The sequence below is a fragment of the Copadichromis virginalis genome, linkage group LG20 (assembly GCF_057382275.1).
Source record: "Copadichromis virginalis isolate Kocher_CV1m ecotype Utaka linkage group LG20, C_Virginalis_male_GT1.1, whole genome shotgun sequence".
In the NCBI taxonomy this organism is placed as follows: Eukaryota; Metazoa; Chordata; class Actinopteri; order Cichliformes; family Cichlidae; genus Copadichromis; species Copadichromis virginalis.
In genome coordinates, this window is record NC_140637.1 from 26,616,668 (window position 1) to 26,640,153 (window position 23,486).

General features: G+C 42.5%; 1 protein-coding gene across 1 annotated transcript in view; it reads right to left on the reverse strand.

The window, feature by feature from the left end:
• Positions 1 to 12,317: 12,317 nt before the first annotated feature.
• Positions 12,318 to 23,486, reverse strand: part of lrrc38a (leucine rich repeat containing 38a) — a 37,767-nt gene continuing 26,598 nt past the window's right edge. The window contains exon 2 of the mRNA XM_085444148.1: positions 12,318 to 12,598. Within this exon, the coding sequence (XP_085300274.1) occupies positions 12,351 to 12,598 (248 nt within the window). The 3' untranslated portion in view covers positions 12,318 to 12,350. The remainder of the gene's footprint in view (positions 12,599 to 23,486) is intronic.

Consider the following 23,486-nt stretch of genomic DNA (forward strand, 5'->3'; position numbering starts at 1 on the left):
GATGGTTACTGGACCCTGTTCAGGGAGGTCGCTGTGGTCTGCCCTCAGATCCTCTAGCCACTGAGCATTGCCGTTATGGGTTGCATCCTTCTCCCATATGCTCTTCCAGTATTGCTCCGTCTCCAGCCTTGGTGGTGCTGTTCTCTTATTGTTCCCTTGCCACTGAGAGTACACCTTTGCTGGTTCTGTGGAGAACAGCTGGTTTATTCTCCTGCCTTCTATCTCTCTGGTGTACCTCCTCAAGCGGCTGGCCAAGGCTGTGAGTCTTTGCTTGGCAGTTTCCAAGGCCTCAGGTATGGACAACTTGCTGTATTTCTTAGGCACCTTATTTGTCGCACCTTTCTGCAACTCCGTTAGTTGGCTAACCTCCCTCCGTGCTACTTTGATCTTGCCCTCTAGCCTCCTTCTCCATGGAGGGTACTGCCCCTTGTGGCTGTTCAACTTGTAGCCAAGCATCTCACTGATCACTGCTGCCGTATTGTAGATCAGCTTGTTAGTGTCGGTAATCGTGGTTGTAGGTATTGCCCGTAGTGCTGCATTAACATCATCTAGCAGACCTTCTGAGGGTACTTCACGTAATCTTGGTAACCGGCTACGGGGGATCCAGGTTTCAAGCTTGGCCATGATCCTATTTTTCAGGTCAGTTCCTCTCGCACTCAACGATCCTTCTCCTATCGCACTTGGGGCTATGTACCCAATCTCGGGTGGGGGTGATGATATCTCCCCCCTGACCTGGCGTCCTGACTCCTCCTTGCCGTAGCATTTGTGTTGTACCTCGTCAATCTCTAGCTGTGAGAGTAGTCCCTTCTTTCGAATGTTGGAACACTGAGCTACTAGTTGTTTCGCCGTCATTGTGGATGTTGGGTATTGAAGAATCCATAGGTCCCTCATCCTATTCATGTAGCCCCTTCCGCCAGGGTTACTTGCGTAGTAGCATTCCAACAACGCCCTGTTTTCGTCCCTTGCCCACCGATGCCTTCTTGTTCCAGTAGCCCACTTTTCGTCAGGGTGCCCTGGTTCCTCAACACCTGACGCGGACCTTGTTGATCCGGGCGACGTCCGAGCCGGCATGCCTTCATATTTATCTGTCTCGCTCATGTCTGCGGTAGGCTTGCTTAGCATAGGGGGTCTAGCCTTACTGGATACAGACGCCCCAGGCAGGAATCGAACTTGCGATCCTCTGTTCCAAAGGCGTGTAGTTTAACCACTACGCTATCCAGCTGCCTATATATATATATATATATATATATACACACACACACACACAGTGGGGCAAAAAAATATATATATACAGTGGGGCAAAAAAGTATTTAGTCAGCCACCGATTGTGCAAGTTCCCCCACTTAAAATGATGACAGAGGTCAGTAATTTGCACCAGAGGTACACTTCATCTGTGAGAGACAGAATGTGAAAAAAAATCCATGAATCCACATGGTAGGATTTGTAAAGAATTTATTCGTAAATCAGGGTGGAAAATAAGTATTTGGTCAATAACAAAAATACAACTCAGTACTTTGTAACATAACCTTTGTTGGCAATAACAGAGGTCAAACGTTTACTATAGGTCTTTACCAGGTTTGCACACACAGTAGCTGGTATTTTGGCCCATTCCTCCATGCAGATCTTCTCGAGAGCAGTGATGTTTTGGGGCTGTCGCACTGCGGGATTTGATTCCCTGCCGTTGTAGTGTGTTACTGATGGTGACCTTTGTTACTTTGGTCCCAGCTCTCTGCAGGTCATTCACCAGGTCCCCCCGTGTGGTTCTGGGATCTTTGCTCACCGTTCTCATGATCATTTTGACCCCACGGGATGAGATCTTGCGTGGAGCCCCAGATCGAGGGAGATTATCAGTGGTCTTGTATGTCTTCCATTTTCTGATGATTGCTCCCACAGTTGATTTTTTCACACCAAGCTGCTTGCCTATTGTAGATTCACTCTTCCCAGTCTGGTGCAGGTCTACAATACTTTTCCTGGTGTCCTTCGAAAGCTCTTTGGTCTTGGCCATGGCAGCGCTTGGAGTCTGACTGTTTGCGGCTGTGGACAGGTGTCTTTTATACAGATGATGAGTTCAAACAGGTGCCATTCATACAGGTAACGAGTGGGGGACAGAAAAGCGTCTTACAGAAGACGTTACAGGTCTGTGAGAGCCAGAGATTTTCCATGTTTGAGGTGACTAAATACTTATTTTCCACCCTGATTTACGAATAAATTCTTTACAAATCCTACCATGTGAATTCATGGATTTTTTTTCACATTCTGTCTCTCACAGTTGAAGTGTACCTCTGGTGCAAATTACTGACCTCTGTCATCATTTTAAGTGGGGGAACTTGCACAATCGGTGGCTGACTAAATACTTTTTTGCCCCACTGTATATATATCAGAATAATCTGACAATACTATAATATTGGCCATATCATATTTACATTACCACAGTGAGATAATTTTAGTCTCATGAACAACATTAGCTAATTGTTATTTACTAACTACTCTTGAAATGACTGTTCAGTACACAAATGAAGCCCAACAATCATGTTTTACAGTCCCGTGGTCTCAGCCTCAGATACTCAACTAATCAAAGGGATGTCATGACAAAAATTAATGACCAAAAAAACATGTTTCTCCTTCATTTCTGTCAAACAATGCTGTATGTAACGTTTCTCGCGGTTAGTATCATGGTTGCTAGGGAACCTGAACAGCGCGACGAAGGCTAGACCGTCCCATTTCACAAGCCTCTCACTTCCACCCTTCTCGTACTTATAGTACGCACCGTACGTAGTACGCTTAGTGCGTGTACCCTGAATTGGGACACAGCCTGTGTCTGTAGTTCAGTCTGTGTTATGTTTCCTGTTTTACTTTGGAGGTGCATGTCTTATGTTAATGTGTCTGGTTTTGCTTCCCCTGTTTCGTTAGGCCTGATTTGCCCCAGCTGTGTTTCCCTCCTGTTACTCATTCCCTGATTGCTCCCTCTATGTATTTAAGCCCTGTGTTTCAGGTTGTTGGTGTCGTGATCTACCTTTATCTTGCTGTGTGTTCTGTTTGCGTAGGTTTACCTTGGAGTCTCAGTTTTGTTACATTTTTGGAGTTCAGCATTAAAGCTGTATTTAAGTTCATCTTTTGTCTCCGGTTGTCTGCACTTTGGGTCCTTTTCCTGCCTGCACACAGCCGTCAAATAACAGTTAGCTTCATGATGTCGTCACCTGAAATGGTTTCACTTCACAGGTGTGTCTGTCAGGGTTCATTTGTTGCCTTCTTAATGGGGTTGGGACCATCAGTTGTGTTGTGTAGCAGTCAGGTTGGTACACTGCTGACAGCCCTATTTGACAACTGTTAGAATTCATATTATGGCAAGAACCAATCAACTAAGTAAAGAGAAACAACAGTCCATCATTACTTTAAGAACGGAAAGTCAGTCAGTCCAGAAAACTTTGAATGTGAAACTGTCTCACATGAGGACGCCCCAGGAAAGGAAGACCCAGAGTCACCTCTGCTGCTGAGGACACATTCATCCAAGTCACCAGCCTCAGAAATCACAAGTTAACAGCAGCTCAGATTAGAGCCCAGATACATGCCACACAGAGCTCCAGTAGCAGACACAGCTCTACATGTTCAGAGCAGACTGTGTGAATCAGGCCTTTATGGTCAAATAGCTGCTAAGAAACCACGACTAAGGAAAAGCAACAAGCAGAAGAGATTTGTTTGGGCCAAGAAACACAAGGAATGGATATTAGACCAGTGGAAATCTGTGCTTTGGTCAGATTAGTCCAAATCTGAGATGTTTGGTTCCACCCGTGACCCAGAAAGATGAATGGATGGTCTCTACATGCATGGTTCCCACTGTGAAGCATGGAGGAGGAGGTGTGATTGTGTGGGGGGCTTTGCTGGTGACACTGTTGTGGATTTTCAAAAATCAATCCAATCTGGTTTGCATTTAGTTGGACCATCATTTATTTTTCAACAGGACGATGACCCCAAACACACCTCCAGGCTGTGGAAGGGTTGTTTGACCAAGAAGGAGAGTGATGGAGTGCTGACCAGATGGTCTGGCCTCCACAGTCACCTGACCTAAACCAAGTGGAGATGGCTTGGGATGAGATGGAGCGCAGAGTGAAGGGAAAGCGGCTCAGCACCTCCTTCAAGACTGTTGGAAAACCATTTCAGGTGACGACCTCATGGAGAGAATGCCAAGAATGTGTAAAGCAGTAATCAAAGTAAAGGGTGGCTGTTTTTAAGAATCTAAAATATAAAACATGTTTTGAGTTATTTCACACTTTTGTATTTACTACATAATTTAATGTGTTTATTCATAAGTTTGATGCCTTTAATAACAATCTGCAAAACAAACAGTCATGAAAATAAAGAAAAAATATTAAATGAGGTGTGTCCACACTTTTGACTGGTAATGTAAATAAAACTGAATTCAATTCAATTTTATTTATATAGCGCCAAATCACAACAAAAGTCGCCTCAAGGCGCTTCATAGATACAGAGAAAAACCCAACAATCATATGACCCCCTATGAGCAAGCACTTTGGCGACAGTGGGAAGGAAAAACTCCCTTTTAACAGGAAGAAACCTCCGGCAGAACCAGGCTCAGGGAGGGGCGGAGCCATTTGCTGCGACCGGTTGGGGTGAGAGAAGGAAGACAGGATAAAGACATGCTGTGGAAGAGAGACAGAGGTTAATAACAGATATGATTCAATGCAGAGAGGTCTGTTAATACATAGTGAGTGAGAAAGGTGACTGGAAAGGAAAAACTCAATGCATCATGGGAATCCCCCAGCAGCCTACGTCTATTGCAGCATAACTAAGGGAGGATTCAGGATCACCTGGTCCAGCCCTAACTATATGCTTTAGCAAAAAGGAAAGTTTTAAGCCTAATCTTGAAAGTAGAGATAGTGTCTGTCTCCCGAATCCAAACTGGAAGCTGGTTCCACAGAAGAGGGGCCTGAAAACTGAAGGCTCTCCCTCCCATTCTACTTTTAAATACTCTAGGAACAACAAGTAAGCCTGCAGTGCGAGAGCGAAGTGCTCTAATAGGGTGATATGGTACTACAAGGTCATTAAGATAAGATGGGGCCTGATTATTTAAGACCTTGTATGTGAGGAGCAGGAGTTTGAATTCAATTCTGGATTTAACAGGAAGCCAATGAAGGGAAGCCAAAACAGGAGAAATATGCTCTCTCTTCAATCAGTGACGAATAGTAAGATGTTCTGGCTTTGCTTTCTTATAAAGCAACAAACTATTTCTCCAGGCTAAATGATGATCCTCTAAATTTGTGACACGCCATTGACCCCAGTTGCTCTAGTCCCCGCCCCCGTAACACTGCTCTTTTATTGAGGTTACATGAATATGCATAGGTTCATTAACATATGACGTCTACATACAAACAAAGAGTACCTTGTGTGTGTGTGTGTGTGTGGTCAGAGTGTGACCCCATAAATGACTTCCCTAAACCTGCTGGTCTGGAAGTCCAGCAGTTCATCTAAACAAAAGGCACTTAGACTAAAACAGATATAGCTACGTTTATCCTACCATAAAACAATAAGAGAAGGTACGACCTCTCCCATGTTCCCAGAGTGCTCTGGAATGCACACAAAGTTTTACAGACTATTAAGGATCAAACCTCTACCAATCTACAACTAATTATAAAACTCTAAGCATATATAAGTAGATATTTCTAAGCATAAATGACAATCAACAATACAAAATCTAACAGTTCAGACAGGAGAGGGTTTTCAGGAAACATTGTTAAATGTTCAGTTTCTATGCCATATGTTAAAACAAGATCTAGTGTGATTAAAGTGGTGGGTGGGTTCTTTTACATTTTGAGAGAAGCCAATTGAGTCTAATAACAGATTAAATGCCATGTTGAGGCTGTCATTTTTAGCATCTACATGGATGTTAAAATCACCCACAATAATTATTTTATCTGAGCTCAGAACTAAATCAGATAAAAAGTCTGAGAAATCAGAGAGAAAAACTGTGTAAGGGCCAGGTGGACGAGAGATGATAACAAGTAAGACTGGTTTCTGAGTTTCACAGCTGGGGTGGACGAGGCTAAGCATCAGGCTTTCAAATGAATTAAAAGTCTGTCTTGGTCTTTCATTAATTAATAGGCTGGTGTGAAAAATTGCTGCCACACCGCCCCCTCGGCCTGTGCTTCGAGATTTCTGGTAGTTAGAATGACTCAGGGGTGTTGATTCATTTAAACTAACATAATCATCCTGCTGCAACCAGGTTTCTGTAAGGGGGGGGGGGGGGTAACAGGAGGAGAGAAGCTGCAGAGAGGCGTGTAAGACTGCAACTGAAGCTGAATTGAATTGACTTGGATGAGCAGTGTCAGAGCCCTACAAAATGACCTTCAGCAGGCCATTGATGTAAATGTCTCTGACCAAATAGTCAGAAACAGACTTCATCAAGGTTGCCTGAGGGCTCGATGTCCTCCACCGGGCTTTGTGTTCACTGCCTGGCACAACTTATTGTCAGAACCTATCATGGTGCAGTGGGTCCTTGGTTCCTGCTGGTGCATGACAATGCCCGTCTTCACATGGCAAAAGTATGCAGGCAGGTCCTGGAGTATTAAGGAAGTGATGAGGGTGACTCATTGAGTCACCCTCATGCTTACCTGACCTAAATCCAGTAGAACACCTCTGGGACATTATGTTTTGGTCCATTTGCTGCACCCAGGCCACGCCTCAGATTTTCCAGGAGCTCAGCGATACTCTGGTTCAGGTCTGGGGGAGATCCTCTATGTGCTGTCTCACATTAGAAAGAAAGAGAGTGTACTTTATTGATCCCCGTGGAGAAATTCCTCTCTGCATTTAACCCAATCACTCAGTGAAGCAGTGGGCAGCCATTGGACGCCCGGGGAGCAGTGTGCAAGTACGGTACCTTGCTCAGGGTACCTCAGGGTAGCTGTTCAGGGGAATCGAACCCCCGACCTTCCAATCATGGGGCCACCACTCTACCTACTGAGCTATCCCTGCCCACATTAGGAGCATGCCCCGACATTGGCAGGCATGTATACCAGCACATGGGGTCTGCACAAACTACTGAGTACTATTTTGAGTTGCTGCAGTTAAATTTTGGCCAAAATAAATAGCCTTCCACATCATTTTTTCACTTTCACACAATTTTCAGCGCATCTCTTAATTCAGCCCTCTGTAGGTTGATCATTTTCATTTCCATCAAACGATGTGGCATCCTTTTGTATCTAACATATTACCCAGTCAGTGAAATTAATGATATATATTTTAGACATTTTTCCCATTGAGATCTGATGTGCCATTCTTGCAACAAGCATGTATACTACGATTTTGAACCTCACCCTAAACCCTACACAACAAATGCAAAACTCTACCGTCCTGTGGCTCATATTAAGTCCTATTAAGAAATAAGCATTACTTAGTTTAATGCTTATTTCTGTCTTCGGTCTTTTCTTAACTACTTTTAATCATTTTTAAAAATTTTCACTGTTTTATCCTGTATTTTTCTTTTATGCTTTTATATGCATTTCTTTTGCTACTGTGTTTTAATGCCATTTAACATGCTACCATGTTGGTACTTCATCCGCCCTGTTACTTCATCTTACTCTGTTGTATGTTAAGCACTTTGGTACACCACTGGTTTTTAAATGTGCTATATAAATAAAGTTTTTTTTGTTCAAGTTCAAGTTCAAGTTCAACTTTATTGTCACTTCAACCATATACAGTTTAAAAATACACAGTGAGGCGAAACAACGTTCCTCCAGGAACCAAGGTGCTACAAGACAAGTTAGTGCAAAAAAAATAATAATATATAATATATCTAGTAATAATATTGTGCAAAAGAGCATTTACAGGTTGGTGTGTGCGATGGTTTGGTGGTGTAGGTCAGTGTGTTTGCGCTTGTGTTGGTTAGTCAGTCCAGTCTCAATGTTTTGAGGTATTTGAGTTAAGCTGAGTGATAATGTTAGTGTATGTGTGTGTGTGCGTGTTTATCAGTCAGTCCCTTTTTGCTGAGGAGACGGATGGCTTGTGGAAAAAAGCTGTTGCACAGTCTGGATGTGCGTGCCCGAATGCTTCGGTACCTTTTTCCAGATGGCAGGAGTGTAAAGAGTGTGTGAGAGGGGTGTGTCCGATCAGCCACAATGCTGGTGGCTTTGCGAATGCAGCGTGTGGTGTAGATGTCCTCAATAGAGGGTAGAGAGACCCCGATGATCTTCTCTGCTGTTCCCACTATCCGCTGTAGGGTCTTGCGGTCTGATATGGCACAGCTCCCAAACCAGACAGTGATTCAGCCGCTCAGGATGCTCTCAATAGTTCCTCTATAGAAGGTGGTCAGGATCGGTGGTGGAAGCCGGGCCTTTCTCAGTCTTCTCAGAAAGAAGAGACGCTGTTGGGCTTTCTTGTGCAGGGAGCTGGTGTTGAGGGACCAGCCGAGGTCCTTCTCCAGGTGTACGCCCAGGAATTTGGTGCTGTCAACGATCTCCACAGAGGAGCCGTTGATGCTCAGCGGTGAGTGGTCGCCTCGTGTCCTCCTAAAGTCAACAACCATCTCTTTTGTCTTGTCAACATTCAGAGACAGGTTGTTGTCCTTACACCAGTCCGTTAGTCTCTGCACTTCCTCTCTGTACGCTGACTCGTCGTTCTTGCTAATGAGACCCACCACGGTCGTGTCATCAGCGAATTTAATGATGTGATTTGAACTGTGTGTTGCTACACAGTCATGAGTCAGCAGTGTGAACAGCAGAGGACTGAGCACACAGCCTTGTGGGGCCCCAGTGCTCAGTGTGGTGGTGCTGGAGGTGCAGTTCCCGATCCGTACTGACTGAGGCCTTCCGGTCAGAAAGTCCAGGATCCAGTTGCAGAGGGAGGTGTTCAGGCCTAACAGGCTCAGCTTTCCGATCAGTTGTTGGGGGATGATCGTGTTAAATGCTGAGCTGAAATCTATGTACAGCAATCGGACGTGTGAGTCCTTCTTGTCCAAGTGTGTCAGGGCAAGATGGAGTGCAGTGGAGATGGCGTCGTCCGTTGAGCGGTTATGGCGGTATGCAAATTGCATTGGGTCCAGTGAGGGGGGCAGCAGGGTCTTGATGTGTCTCATGACGAGCCGTTCGAAGCACTTCATGATGGTGGGTGTAAGTGCGATAGGGCGGTAGTCATTGAGACAGGACACAGAAGACTTCTTGGGCACGGGGACGATGGTGGTGGCCTTGAGGCACGTGGGGACAACGGCACTGCTCAGAGAGATGTTGAAGATGTCGGTGAGAACATTTGCCAGCTGATCAGCACATTCTCTGAGCACTCTGCCTGGGATGTTGTCTGGTCCAGCAGCTTTACGTGGATTGACTCTGCGTAGAGTTTTCCTCACCTCAGCTGTAGTGAGACACAGGACCTGGTCGTTCGGAGGAGGGGTGGTCTTCCTCGCCGCCACGTCGTTCTGCCTGTCGAACCGAGCATAGAAGTTGTTAAGCACATCTGGGAGGGAGCCGTCACTGTCACAGGCAGGTGGTGTCGTCCTGTAGTTAGCGATGGCTTGTAAGCCCTGCCACATGCGTCGTGTGTCGCCGCTGTCCTTGAAGTGGTTGTGGATTCTCTGGGCGTTGTTAAGATTCAATATTGAGGAAGGGTACAAGAGGTGATCGAAGAATAACCACACCGATCCGGCCGGGTGAAGTCAAACGATGATTTTAATGAATACACGCGTGGGAAGACAACTCTGTACGCAGACAGGAAGTAGTCTTCGACTTAATCAAAGCATGAACAGATATTTTATAGCATCAGGGTTTATTTACTGACGCCCCTTCATGCGTCACCGGTACATTTTATACATGGATCAGATCAACATCATCATGACTTTTCACCCAGAAAACCATCTTCTATTTTCATGGCTTGGTACTTTCCGTTCTTATCTTAAAATGAATTGTTCCTCTTTCTTGCCGAGATACCAAGAAACGGTTCCTCTGAATAAATTTAACTCTATGTGTGTGTGTCACGACCTCACATGCTCTTTGTGTCACCTCTTCACCTACTGTCTGTGTCTCGTCCTCAAATGCTCTTTCTCAATTCACCTGTTGCACTTCTGACCTTTTACCAGACCAGAAGCTCACTGAGACTATGTGTATGTCTTTTACTAAATAAATGTTTTAACCAAGAACCTCTACTAAAACCTTAATATAAAATGATCTGATATATAAATGTTTTGTAAGCATGTATTGCAATTCCTTCTATGGCTCCAAGTCACTTGCACAATAGATTGTCCGAACATCGCGCCGAACAAAGCTTCCGACCCCCAATTAATTGACCGAGCTCCAACTCTTTAATAAGCACAGATATGCATTGTGTATAAAATAGTCATAGCTGCTTAAGGCCTTCTTAAAGCTATCTGTTACATTGTTAAAGCCTCGTCTTAGCCTGCGGCTCAAAATAACTATCTGCTTTCACTTCTGCATACAACTTCCTGTCAGCCTGCAACTCAGTCCTTCTGAAAGAGACACTGTTTAACCCCTGAATGCAATATAAACTCCAGATTATATTATTAATGCAATGGTAATGATGACAATTATTTAACTATAGCAGTAAAATAATTTCCCTTCTCGACAGCGTGTGCGCGCTTCGCCTCTCTGATGGCCCGAGAAAGTTCAGCCCTCGCTCTTCTAAGCGCCACCTTATCTCCCTCTTTGAAGGCAGAGTCTCGGGTCCTTAGAAGTGCACGCACTTCCGCAGTAATCCACGGTTTCTGGTTGGGTCGTGAGATGATGATCTTGGAGACAGTGACGTCATCGGTGCACTTGTTGATATAGCTGGACACTGATGATGTGTACTCCTCCAAGTCAGTGAAGTCGCCGTAAGTTGCAGCCTCTCTAAACATGTTCCAGTCAGTGCTCTCAAAACAGTCCTGAAGAGCAGAGATGGCTCCTGCTGGCCAGGTTTTCACCTGCTTCAGAACCGGTTTTGATCGCCTGACGAGTGGTCTGTATGCTGGAATTAGCATAACAGAGATGTGGTCTGAGTAGCCGAGGTGGGGGCGGGGCTCTGCCCGATATGCGCCGGGGATGTTTGTGTAAACAAGATCCAGCGTGTTTTCTCCCCTCGTTGCAAAGTCCACATACTGATGGAATCTAGGAAGCACTGACTTGAGATTTGCATGGTTGAAGTCCCCAGTTGTTGTTATGAAAGTCTTGTTTGTTTGTTTCTGAGAACCTTTTGTTTGCTATTTTGGCTGTGCACACCGTGACATTATCTACCTGAAAAGGGTCTAAAGCTGTGCTTAAGGCTGATCCTGTTGGAAACAGGGGAGTCACTTTTATGTCAGGCTCTGATTTCCCCTAAACTGGGAGTTAGGACTTTGTAGCCACTAACATCTTGCATGTATTTAAAGATTTGCGTAGACATTTACAAGTCTGATTACAGAAGGAACTGAATAAACATACTCAGATCTATATACACAGAGAGAGATTGAGAAACACAGACACAATACAGCTCCATAATAGAAGGCTTTTATTACCTGGGAGTCCACATAGATAAACAGCTGATATGTAGGCTTATCACAACACCTGCTGTTGTTAAAAACACCCAGCAGTACCTGTATGGCCTAAAGGACTGCCATCCTTTCCACTGAGAGCCTTCCGAAAGGTTGCTTTACCACCTGGTGCGAAAACTGCACAAGAAAGGACTGTATGACTGTTAAAAGATTGGTGTGCATGGGTCAGCACCTTAGTGGTTTTAAGCTACCCTGCCTACATAAACTAAACTCACAGTGGTGCTTCAGACAGGTCCTGATAGTTTGCACAATACCCACTGAATTCACACAACAGCCTTTTATCATTGATGCCCTTTGGTTTAATAGGAATTCCCAATTGACACTCCAGCTGACGAGCCAAAAGAACTACGAAAAAAAATCGTAGGTTTTTTGGCTACGAAAAACCTACCAACTGTACACTGCTGTCTACTGCTTTACATATTTTCCTTTGATTGACATTGTTTCATTTTTTTCATTAAAATAATAAACTAGTATTATTTATTTATTCATTTTAAACAATTTTAAATACACACATCTTACTCTCGTTCTCTTTTCTTTTCTTACTTCAATTTATAGTCATTGATTCACCATAATTCCAGTGTTTTTCATTGCAAACATCCCCATCTATAAGTACTTCAGTTTTAATAAGAAGAATGACATTGGCTCTTCTGTTCCTAGTAAAAATAAATTTGGTAATCATCTGCTAAAGGTTTTTCTGTTCCTGTGTTTTCATGGCAGTATTATTTAACACAGCATTTTCACCTTCTCCAGCTTGCTCTCATTTTTGTTGAGCTTTCTTATTGGATACTGGCATGCTCCTAATAATCCATTTCCCCTTCTGTGACCATCAGTCATTTCCTTCTCCCTCATCTCCTTTACTGATTTTGCTTAGACGCTGGAAACAGTGGACTGTGGAAGCAAGAAAAAAGCTGGCCATGATGGCAGCCACAGAAACACAGATGCCAGAAAAGATGACAATGAGGTAGTCAGCGAGGGTGAGAATCCTATGGCACGGTCTGAAACTGTCTTCAGAAAGTAAACTCAGTGGTACCCGACGTCCATCCAGAGGCAGGGTGCAATCTATCCCTTCCAAACCTGAAAAAAAAACCCCAAAACAAGTCAACCAGCTGACAGACAGACACTGAATTTTCTCAAAGTCAGCCAACAGCAGCTTGCCTTAACTATAAGGCTAAGTGGGTGTACAGACCAATGATGGCATTAAACCACGCCCACAATGTTGTACATGACCTAACACCTGAAATAGCTGACTGGTTATTTTAAAAGATATGTATGAAGTAATTGCATTCATGATTCACTTTAGTTTTATCAATATAGTGACAATTCACCAAATTTATCTCAGGACAATTTTGGAGGTCAATAAATGTTTAGTGTATGTTATTATATCATTATGTGATATTATATGAATTTTTCAGTTATTTAAGGGGTTCAACCAGACTATTGCATTAACTGTTTGGGAATTACAGCCATTTTTATACACAGTCCCCTATTTGCAGACCCTCAAAATTTTAAACATTAAGAGATGGTTTAGGTGACCCACTGAATTGGGGTGGAGAGTTTACTATTCTGCCATTGTGCTAGGTCTACACACTTTTCAGCATCACAAGGGCTGTCAAAAAGAAAGAAGGAATGGGCTAGTGCTGTTATTTGCATAACATTCACCTCCTCACTACGTACGACTCTGGATACTGTAGCTCCTGTGAAAACTAAGGTCTCTAATCAGAAGTACCTGACTCCGTGGTATAATTCTCAAACACGTACCCTAAAGCAGATGACTCGTAATCTGGAGAGGAAATGGCGTGTCACAAATTTAGAGGATCATCATTTAGCCTGGAGAAATAGTTTGCTGCTTTATAAGAAAGCCCTCCGCAAAGCCAGAACATCTTACTATTCATCACTGATTGAAGAAAATAAGAACAACCCCAGGTTTCTCTTCAGCACTGTAGCCAGGCTGACAAAAAGTCAGAGCTCTTTTGAGCCAACAATCCCTTTAACGTTAACTAGTAATGACTTCATGAACTTCTTCACAAATAAAATTTTTATCATTTGAGAAAAAATTACCAGTGATCATCCCACAGATGTAATATTATCTACAGCTACTCTTAGTACCACTGATGTTAAGTTAGACTATTTTTCTCTAATTGATCTTTCTGAGTTAACTTCAATAATTACTTCCTCCAAACCATCAACGTGTCTTTTAGACCCCATTCCTACAAAACTGCTCAAAGAAGTCCTGCCATTAATTAATTCTTCGATCTTATATATGATCAACCTATCTCTAATAATCAGCTATGTACCACAGGCCTTCAAGCTGGCTGTAGTTAAACCTTTACCTAAAAAGCCATCTCTAGACCCAACTGTCTTGGCTAATTATAGGCCAATCTCCAACCTTCCTTTCATTTAAAAAAAACCTTGAAAGAGTAGTTGTCAAGCAGCTAACAGATCATCTGCAGAGGAATGGCTTAATTGAAAGTTTCAGTCAGGTTTCAGAGCTCATCACAGCACAGAAACAGCTTTAGTAAAGGTTACAAATGATCTTCTTATGGCCTCTGACAGTGGACTCATCTCTGTGCTTGTCCTGCTAGACCTTAGTGCAGCATTCGATACTGTCGATCATAATATCCTATTAGAGCGATTAGAACATGCTGTAGGTATTACAGGTACTGCACTGCAGTGGTTTGTATCATATCTATCTAATAGACTCCAGTTTGTTCATGTAAATGGAGAGTCCTCTTCACACACTGAGGTTAATTATGGAGTTCCACAGGGTTCAGTGCTAGGACCAATTCTGTTTACACTATACATGCTTCCCTTAGGCAGCATCATTAGAAGACATAGCATACATTTTCACTGCTATGCAGATGACACCCAGCTCTATCTGTCCATGAAGCCAGATAACACACACCAATTAGTTAAACTGCAGGAATGTCTTAAAGACATAAAGACCTGGATGGCTGCTAACTTTCTGCTTCTTAATTCAGATAAAACTGAGGTTATTGTACTCGGCCCTGAAAAGCTTAGAAATATGGTATCTAACCAGATTCTTACTCTGGATAGCATTACCTTGGCCTCCAGTAACGCTGTGAGGAACCTTGGAGTCATTTTTGACCAGGATATGTCCTTCAATGCACATATTAAATAAATATGTAAGACTGCTTTCTTCCATTTGCGCAACATCTCTAAAATTAGAAATATCCTGTCTCAGAGTGACGCTGAAAAACTAGTTCATGCATTTATTACTTCCAGGCTGGACTACTGTAATTCATTATTATCAGGATGTCCAAACAACTCGCTGAAAAGCCTTCAGCTAATCCAAAATGCTGCAGCAAGAGTACTGACAGGGACTAGAAAGAGAGAGCATATTTCTCCTGTTTTGGCTTCCCTTCATTGGCTTCCTGTTAAATCCAGAATTGAATTCAAAATCCTGCTCCTCACATACAAGGTCTTAAATAATCAGGCCCCATCTTATCTTAATGACCTTGTAGTACCATATCACCCTATTAGAGCACTTCGCTCTCGCTCTGCAGGCCTACTTGTTGTTCCTAGAGTATTTAAAAGTAGAATGGGAGGGAGAGCCTTCAGTTTTCAGGCCCCTCTTCTGTGGAACCAGCTTCCAGTTTGGATTCAGGAGACAGACACTATCTCTACTTTCAAGATTAGGCTTAAAACTTTCCTTTTTGCTAAAGCATATAGTTAGGGCTGGACCAGGTGACCCTGAATCCTCCCTTAGTTATGCTGCAATAGACATAGGCTGCCGGGGGATTCCCATGATGCATTGAGTTTTTCCTTTCCAGTCACCTTTCTCGCTCACTATGTATTAACAGACCTCTCTGCATTGAATCATATCTGTTATTAACCTCTGTCTCTCTTCCACAGCATGTCTTTTATCCTGTCTCTCACCCCAACCGGTCGCAGCAAATGGCTCCGCCCCTCCCTGAGCCTGGTTCTGCCGGAGGTTTCTTCCTGTTAAAAGGGAGTTTTTCCTTCCCACTGTTGCCAAAGTGCTTGCTCATAGGGGGTCATATGATTGTTGGGTTTTTCTCTGTATCTATGAAGCGCCTTGAGGCGACTTTTGTTGTGATTTGGCGCTATATAAATAAAATTGAATTGAATTGAACATAATACAACATTAACCAGGAACAAATCATCCAAAGAGAAGTAGCACAAGGGAGAAATATGAGGATGGACGGACAGAATACACAGAGGGTATGAGGGAAGCAGAAACAGGTGGGAAAACAGCTGACAAACTGAACATAATGCACACAGATCAAGGGTGTATAAAAAATAAAACAGGAATTAACAAACACAGAGAACAACATTAATAAAACCAAAAGCCATACAAAAAGCCTCAGAGTCAAAACAAAACAGAAAAGAGTCCAGGGGCTTGGCCTGGAAAAGGAACTAAACTGTCACGGCTGGGGAGGCAAGCTGTGGGGTGTGGAGGAAGGAGGACCCAAGATGCAAGCAGTGGATGAAAATGCTTGTGAAGTTTATTTACAAGGTGGTGTAGTGGCAAACGAGCAGTGGGGCATGACAAAATAACTGAAGACACCTAAACTGGGAGAACTAAAATAACAGACCTGGGAGCATACGACAAAGGGATGAGAGGCAGACGAAGGGCAGACGAAGGGGAACGCAGAGGAACCAGCACCAGGCAGGAGAACACACAGGGCTTAAATACACACACCAGTAATCAGGGGATGAGAGACAGGAGGGCAACACAGCTGGGAGGAATCAGAGCTGACGGGACAGGGGAAAGGTAAACTGAACACACTCACATCAGACAGAGACCTTCACAATAAAACAGGAAACTCAGACACGGGGAACCAAACAAGACACAGAACTAAACAGACAGAATCACAAACAGACGGGGTGACACCATAGACAGACAGAGACACAGACGCAGACTCAGAGGCAGATCGAATATAACACATAGAACTCAAACAATAATAATCATCATCATAATAAACTAGAAAATGATAATAAACTAAAAGCGCTGGGTCACCGACCCAGGACCATGACATAAACAAAGGGTACCAAAAAGTTCAGGAGGCTAACCGACTGGCCAGTGACAGAAATGGAAGGACCCTGGAGGTGGGAGCTGCAGTCCACCCAGCCATTACTCAGAGTTTCTATCTGATTCTAAGAACCATACCCAAGACATTGCATTCCTGTAAATTAATTGCATGATGTGTGGCCAAATGTTTGTGCATGTAGGAAGTATTTCCCCTTTTTGCTGTGATCAGGGGTCGTTGCTCAACAAAAGTACTGTGTTACACATCACTTTTCTTAAAAAAAAAAAGCAGTACATTACCTAATTACTCGCTGTATAAAAGTAATTTGTTATACAATGTTATGGCATGGTGGTTAGCACTGTTGCCGCACAGCAAGAAGGTCCTGAGTTCAATTCTACCATCTGGCCGGGGTCTTTCTGTGCAGAGTTTGCATGTTCTCCCCGGGTACTCCAGCTTCCTCCCACAATCCAAAGACATGCAGTTAGTAGGGATAGGTTAATTGATCAATCTAAATTGCCCATAGGTGTGAATGTGAGTGCGAATGGTTGTCTGTGCCTCTATGTGTTAGCCCTGTGACAGACTGTCGACCTGTCCAGGGTGTACCTTTTGCTCTATGACAGCTGGGATAGCCCCCTGCAACCCTGGAAAGGATAAGCGGAAGTGAATAGATGGATGGATGTTATATACCTTTCCTGTTTCTATCCTGAAAGGCATTGTCTTATAATTACTAACCAATATACACCTTAGGCTACAGACCCACACACGCCAACACAAATCCCTATCTTTAATGAAGAAACTTAAAGAAGTCCAGTTGCTTTCCTTTCCAACTCCTTAGTGTACTTTCCCATCATGCGCTCATCCTTTTGTGTGATAAAAATAAAAGTACTGGCTATATCCACGATCTAGACCACTCCACTATTTTTCTCCTCTGGCACACAAACTGAAATCAGCTGATTGTAGAACAAGTGCAGGTAGAACTGATAAGAGGAATCGATAGGCAAGCAGAATAATGGGAACCAGTCCTGAGTTCTAGCTAGAGATGGCACGATACCACTTTTTTATGTCCGATACGATACCGATATCATAAATTTGAATATCTGCCGATACCGATATGAATCCGATATAGTGTTTTTTAATCAACAAAACTGTTTTTTAAATATCTTGCTGCATTTTGTATAAGTTCATACTCAAGTTTAAAACAACAACTACACTAAAGCTATTCTGTTATACCTGTATGCAAAAAAAATATTTCATAGTTCAGCAATACTGATCAATCTAATAAACTTAAACCTACACCATCCTCCCTATTCTGGTATTTTAAAGAGTACTTAGCATAAATATTAAGCAACCTAACTAATAGGGCTCCAACTCCCAGCAACAACAAAAATAAATAAATAAAAAATAAGGAACCACCCCTCACGCGCCACCTCATGATGCTTAATCGACGTAATCAACCTTAATTTGATGCAGTGTGAAAAAAAATGCACAGAAATCAATTATTTTTCAAGAAATATTAAATAGATTCAACATCTTTCTTCAACAAAATTGCAGACTGCACAGATGGTACCTTCCCAAAGGAAAAAGTACTATAGCTTACTAGGGTATATTAGACTTAATAGTTACTATATACAGTAATTGACTTCTATTCATTTTACATCAAATTAAAACTTTGGGTGTCAGATAATTATTTATTAAAAGCTAGACATTTTAAATGAGAATAAGAAAGAAAAGTATGTCTTTGTGCCCCCTTTTCCCTGTTAATGCCCTATCGGCCCCCCTGGCTAAACTTTGCTAGATCCGCCCCTGCACAGTTACCAGCAGTCAGCTACGTAGAAAAAGATCCTCGAGTAGAAAGTAATATTAAATACATTCTAACAACAGCTGATCAAGCTTAAACTTGCTGCTGTTGTTCAGCCGCTGGTTTCCTCTTTCTGGTGCAAAGTGGGCCAAAAGCAAACTAGAGACACGACTGGCGACAGAAAAGCCGATCAGCTGATCGTTAAGCAGTTTCATGATTGAAGTAGCAGCAAGAAGAGGCAGTCGCTCCATATATGGTTTGTTAAGCTTAACGCAGGAATGCTTTACAAACATTCAGAGATGGACTTACACACTTGCTTTACTTCTCTCGGGATAACTTTGTCGGAGATGAAATGCCGGGTTGCTAGCGAAGCTCCACATGCTATCCAGACCACCGACAGGTCCTGCATGCCACAGCCGCTCTATCACGTGATGCATACTGCTCCAACGTGCTAACGTTCTGAGGTGAGTTACGGCGTGTTGCAAGTTTTGTGAGGTGCTTTCGTGATATTTAATGGATCGGATTACATTTTTTATTTTTCTCCTATATCCGATCCAGTAATTTAGGTCAGTATCGGACCGATACCGATACGTAATATCGGATCGGTCCATCTCTAGTTCTATCACAGCTTTCTTTGTAGCTAACATTTATGTTCAGGTCTATAATTAATGGTTTAAAATGGCTTCATAGAAAAAAGGAGCTTTATCATTGATTCATTGGATTGTGAGTAATAGAAATGGTTACTGGTTTAAAAAAAAGTTGCAGCATAATTGATTGATTGGTTGATTGATTGATTGCTTGATTGATTTATTGGTCGATCGATCGATCGATCGTGCTGCAACTTTTTTTTAGTTGCAGCATAACTGAAACTGTAGAACTGCTCTGAAGCAAATTAGGATTTTAAAGTATCAAAGTAAGAGAAGAGACAAAATATCCACTCAACTACACAGAACATGACTAAATTACAATAATGAGTTTAGTCACTCATTGTTTCTCATTACATGCTTATAAGTAATACTGTAACTGTTAACTATTGTTACATATTTTGTTTTATCAGAAAAAGCAACTGATGCTGAGCAATATTTATTTGTATTTATTTATATATAAATAACATTCAACTGAATTGAATTATTGTAGAGCTCTTTTAGTTTCTGCAAGCCATGTTTAACAAAAATGCTATTACACTGTGTGTGTGTGTCATACTAACAACTTAAAAATATTTTTTTAATGTGTTTAGAGAGGCAGTTCAATTTTATTCCTCTGATGCCATATTATTCCCAAATGTGTGTGTGTGTGTGTGTGCGCGTGCCTGAATCACTGTAAGACCAGAGGAGGTTTTCCACATGAAAAGGGACTAAATGACCTTACTTGGTGTCACGTACAATTACAGCAGGCTCAACACTTGCTACAGTAGGCTGCTGTAATTCAGTGCTACCTGTGGTATCACCAGCCAAGAATAGGTGGCACAAGAGTACAAAGATATTTCTAGAGAAACTGAGTCCATCGGTTTTTGGGCAAGCACCATATTTTATAGTTTTCCTTCTGTACATGTCAAGGCTGGCTGAAGGAGAATCCAAATGCTGGACTTGAATGGAGAAAGTGTTTTTATTTACAGAGAAAACAGTGCCAACAATCCACAGTGTGTGTTCTTCCAATTCCCTGTGCCGTGATTCCTCTCCGTGATGCGTGGTAGTGTTTCGTCCTCCTCAGTGCCTGTGTTCAACAGTGTGCTGCTCCCTCCACACGTTTCCGTAATCACCCTGGAAACAAGAGATGCCACAATGAGTACCGTCCCATCCACCGGCCAACTAAACACGTTAAGCATTTCAACAAGAGAGCAATTGAAAACACGAGCTGCGTACTAACTGTATTTCTAGTTTAACAATCCTGCGCCGACTGCTGCGCCACAGCTCTCTTAAGTAGAGCTCCTTGATTTAGGCAGATCGGCAACAGGTGAGTGATTATCAGAGGTGTGGCTGGCTCCAAGGCAGGGACTCTCCAGGCCTGGTGGGGCAGCAAACCACAACAACACACACAAGGGAAATGAGGAACCAGGAGCAGATCACACCACAACCATAAATGATTAAGAAAGACGAATAAAACTATTCATTAAACTCAAAAATGACACATGATCCTCAGGTCACAGACCCAGGCCCATGACAGTACACCAACAAAGTAAAATTTAAATCAAAAATTTTGAAGTGAAACCTTTTAGCCCTAGTTCAGCCCTAGTTAAATACTAAACCGGTGGGACCCAAGTTGTCATGGTTTGTCGGCCCAGACTTAAACGCAGCACTCAGAGATGCAAGTAGCTGAAGGTGCTTCCTAGAGGTTGCTGTTGGCCACTCCAAAACAACCTGGATCTTTGCTGGGTCTGCTCTAATGTGTCCCTCCTCCACTATGTGTCCTAGGAATGAGATGGTGTCATTGGTGCCAATGAGATGGTTTGTCTGGTCAGTCTCACACATAGGACTCAGAGATACAAGTTTAGTGAGTTTATTTACAGTGCAGGTGCAGATTGTGCAAAGTCTTTCAGAAGTTCTCAGTTCAAAATTCAGTAACACTTTATAACATGACCCGCGAATAAGGTAAAGGACACTCAAAAAAATAATTCATTGGATGAACGTAATTTTATCTTGCGACTTATATTCCATCTAAACCAGGGGTTGGCAACCTGCGGCCCTTTAGTCCTTATAGTGCGGCTCCGCATGGTTTGGGAAAATAAATTAGAAGTATTTCGCTGAAGTGTATTTTATTTATGTTAGCTCCTTTTTAACTTGTAGTTATAAATTGGAAGATTATTGTGATATTGAAATATAAAAATAAAATTATCTTCTATTATTTTTTCATTGCTCAAAATAAGCATCACACTCGCTGAAACCGGTATACCCGCCGAAACGCCGTGCATTTATTGAGACTTTCAACCCCAGGTAGGCCAATTATGGATCTTTGGATCCACATTATGTCAGCAACTATTCTCCACCGTGAACTATGTTAGAAACGCCTCACAGATGACAGCTTACAGTCCTGCGTAAAGATGAAAGTGACTTCGTACAGCCCCGATTTGCAGACGCTGTACGCAGAGGTTCAGGAGCAGAAGTCCCATTGTAAACATATCACGGCAGACCCGACGATGTTTGCATGAACACACTTTTTAGCATCTCTCTATTGACCACTTTTCACACACGGTTGCTGTATGCATACAGCCGGCTGTAGCTTTGCAGCTCACAGCCCGACACATACCAAGACCGGAAACTGGGTCCAAATGGCTCTTTGGGTGTTAAAGGTTGCTGACCCCTGATCTAAACAAATCATGTTATATTAATCCATTTTGATTGGCCTGTAAATGGCCTGTATTTATATAGCGCTTTACTAGTCCCTAAGGACCACAAAGCGCTTTACATATCCAGTCATCCACCCATTCACACACACATTCACACACTGATTGTGTTGTTTCAACATGATACATGTTTGTAAGTGTAACATAATATTCACATTAACATTCAATTAATTTGACTTTTATTCAGTTAACATGTTTGTACCAAGTTAGTCTAATTAAATTAATTTAAATTCATGTTATATTGTTTGAACAATGGCACATCAAAAGTCAGTCTTATTACATGAACTAGTAAATATGTCATGGTCCTGCGGCCATGACTCAGTGACTTTGTGTTTGTGTTCCTTATTGTTATTATTCTCTTTATTATTCTTGGGCTGTTTTGGGATGGTTTGTGTTTTGGGATTTTAGATACTGGGTTTTGGGTTTGTGCTCCCTCTATTGGTCCCTGGTGTTAGTGTTCCCCTGTCTCGTCAGGTTAATCAGGTCCAGCTGTGTCTCCCACCTGTGTGTGATTTCCCAGTGTCTCTTTGTGTACTTATAGTGTGTGTTTTCCTCTGCTCCTCGTCGCGTCGTCTGTGTTCATCCTCTGTGTTACCCTGCGTACTCTGCATTTCTCCGTGAATCCCCTGCGTGCTCTCCCTGCTGTTCTCCCTTCATGTTCAGGTTTGCCACTCCCTTTGTGTAGTTTCTCCCAGTTTAGTTCATCCTTAGTTCTGTTTGCCATCTCCACTTTATGTTCAGTATTGTCAATAAATCACCTTCACATCTGAGTAAGTGCTGCATCTGAGTCCTCCTTTCCACTCTTCACACGGCCGCTGCCCCGGACCGTGACAAAATATTTGTTTGTTACACCAATGTTAATCTTGTTGAATTAACAAGTGTAATTTATGTCTGTAGTACACACCAATTGTATTTCAGTTAGTGTTTGTATTGCTTATGTAAACATTACTTTTAACTCAATTAATGAAACATACATAAACGATAACTTGCAAAACCATCTCTTTTATTTTGCTTGAACATTCTTAAAACAGTTGGCAGGATCTCAGTTCAGCTCAGCTTTCTCCCCTTCAACCATCTCATACTAAACTTATTAGCTAACTTCATAGGAAGTTAAAAATTGCGCCCACACTTGGAATGGCTCAAAGCTAAGAGATCACTGAGCTCACTAGCTGAGTAAATAACAAGTACATTTAACTCAGATCTTTCTGAGTTAACTTCAATAATTACTTCCTCCAAACCATCAACGTGTCTTTTAAACCCCATTCCTACAAAACTGCTCAAAGAAGTCCTGCCATTAATTAATTCTTCGATCTTATATATGATCAACCTATCTCTAATAATCAGCTATGTACCACAGGCCTTCAAGCTAGCTGTAGTTAAACCTTTACTCAAAAAGCCATCTCTAGACCCAGTAGTCTTAGCTAATTATAGGCCAATCTCCAACCTTCCTTTCATATCAAAAGTCCTTGAAAGAGTAGTTGTCAAACAGCTAACAGATCATCTGCAGAGGAATGGTTTATTTGAAGAGTTTCAGTCAGGTTTCAGAGTTCATCACAGCACAGTGGTTTGTATCATATCTATCTAATAGACTCCAATTTGTTCATGTAAATGGAGAGTCCTCTTCACACACTGAGGTTAATTATGGAGTTCCACAGGGTTCAGTGCTAGGACCAATTCTGTTTACATTATACATGCTTCCCTTAGGCAGCATCATTAGAAGACATAGCATACATTTTCACTGCTATGCAGATGACACCCAGCTCTATCTGTCCATGAAGCCAGATAACACACACCAATTAGTTAAACTGCAGG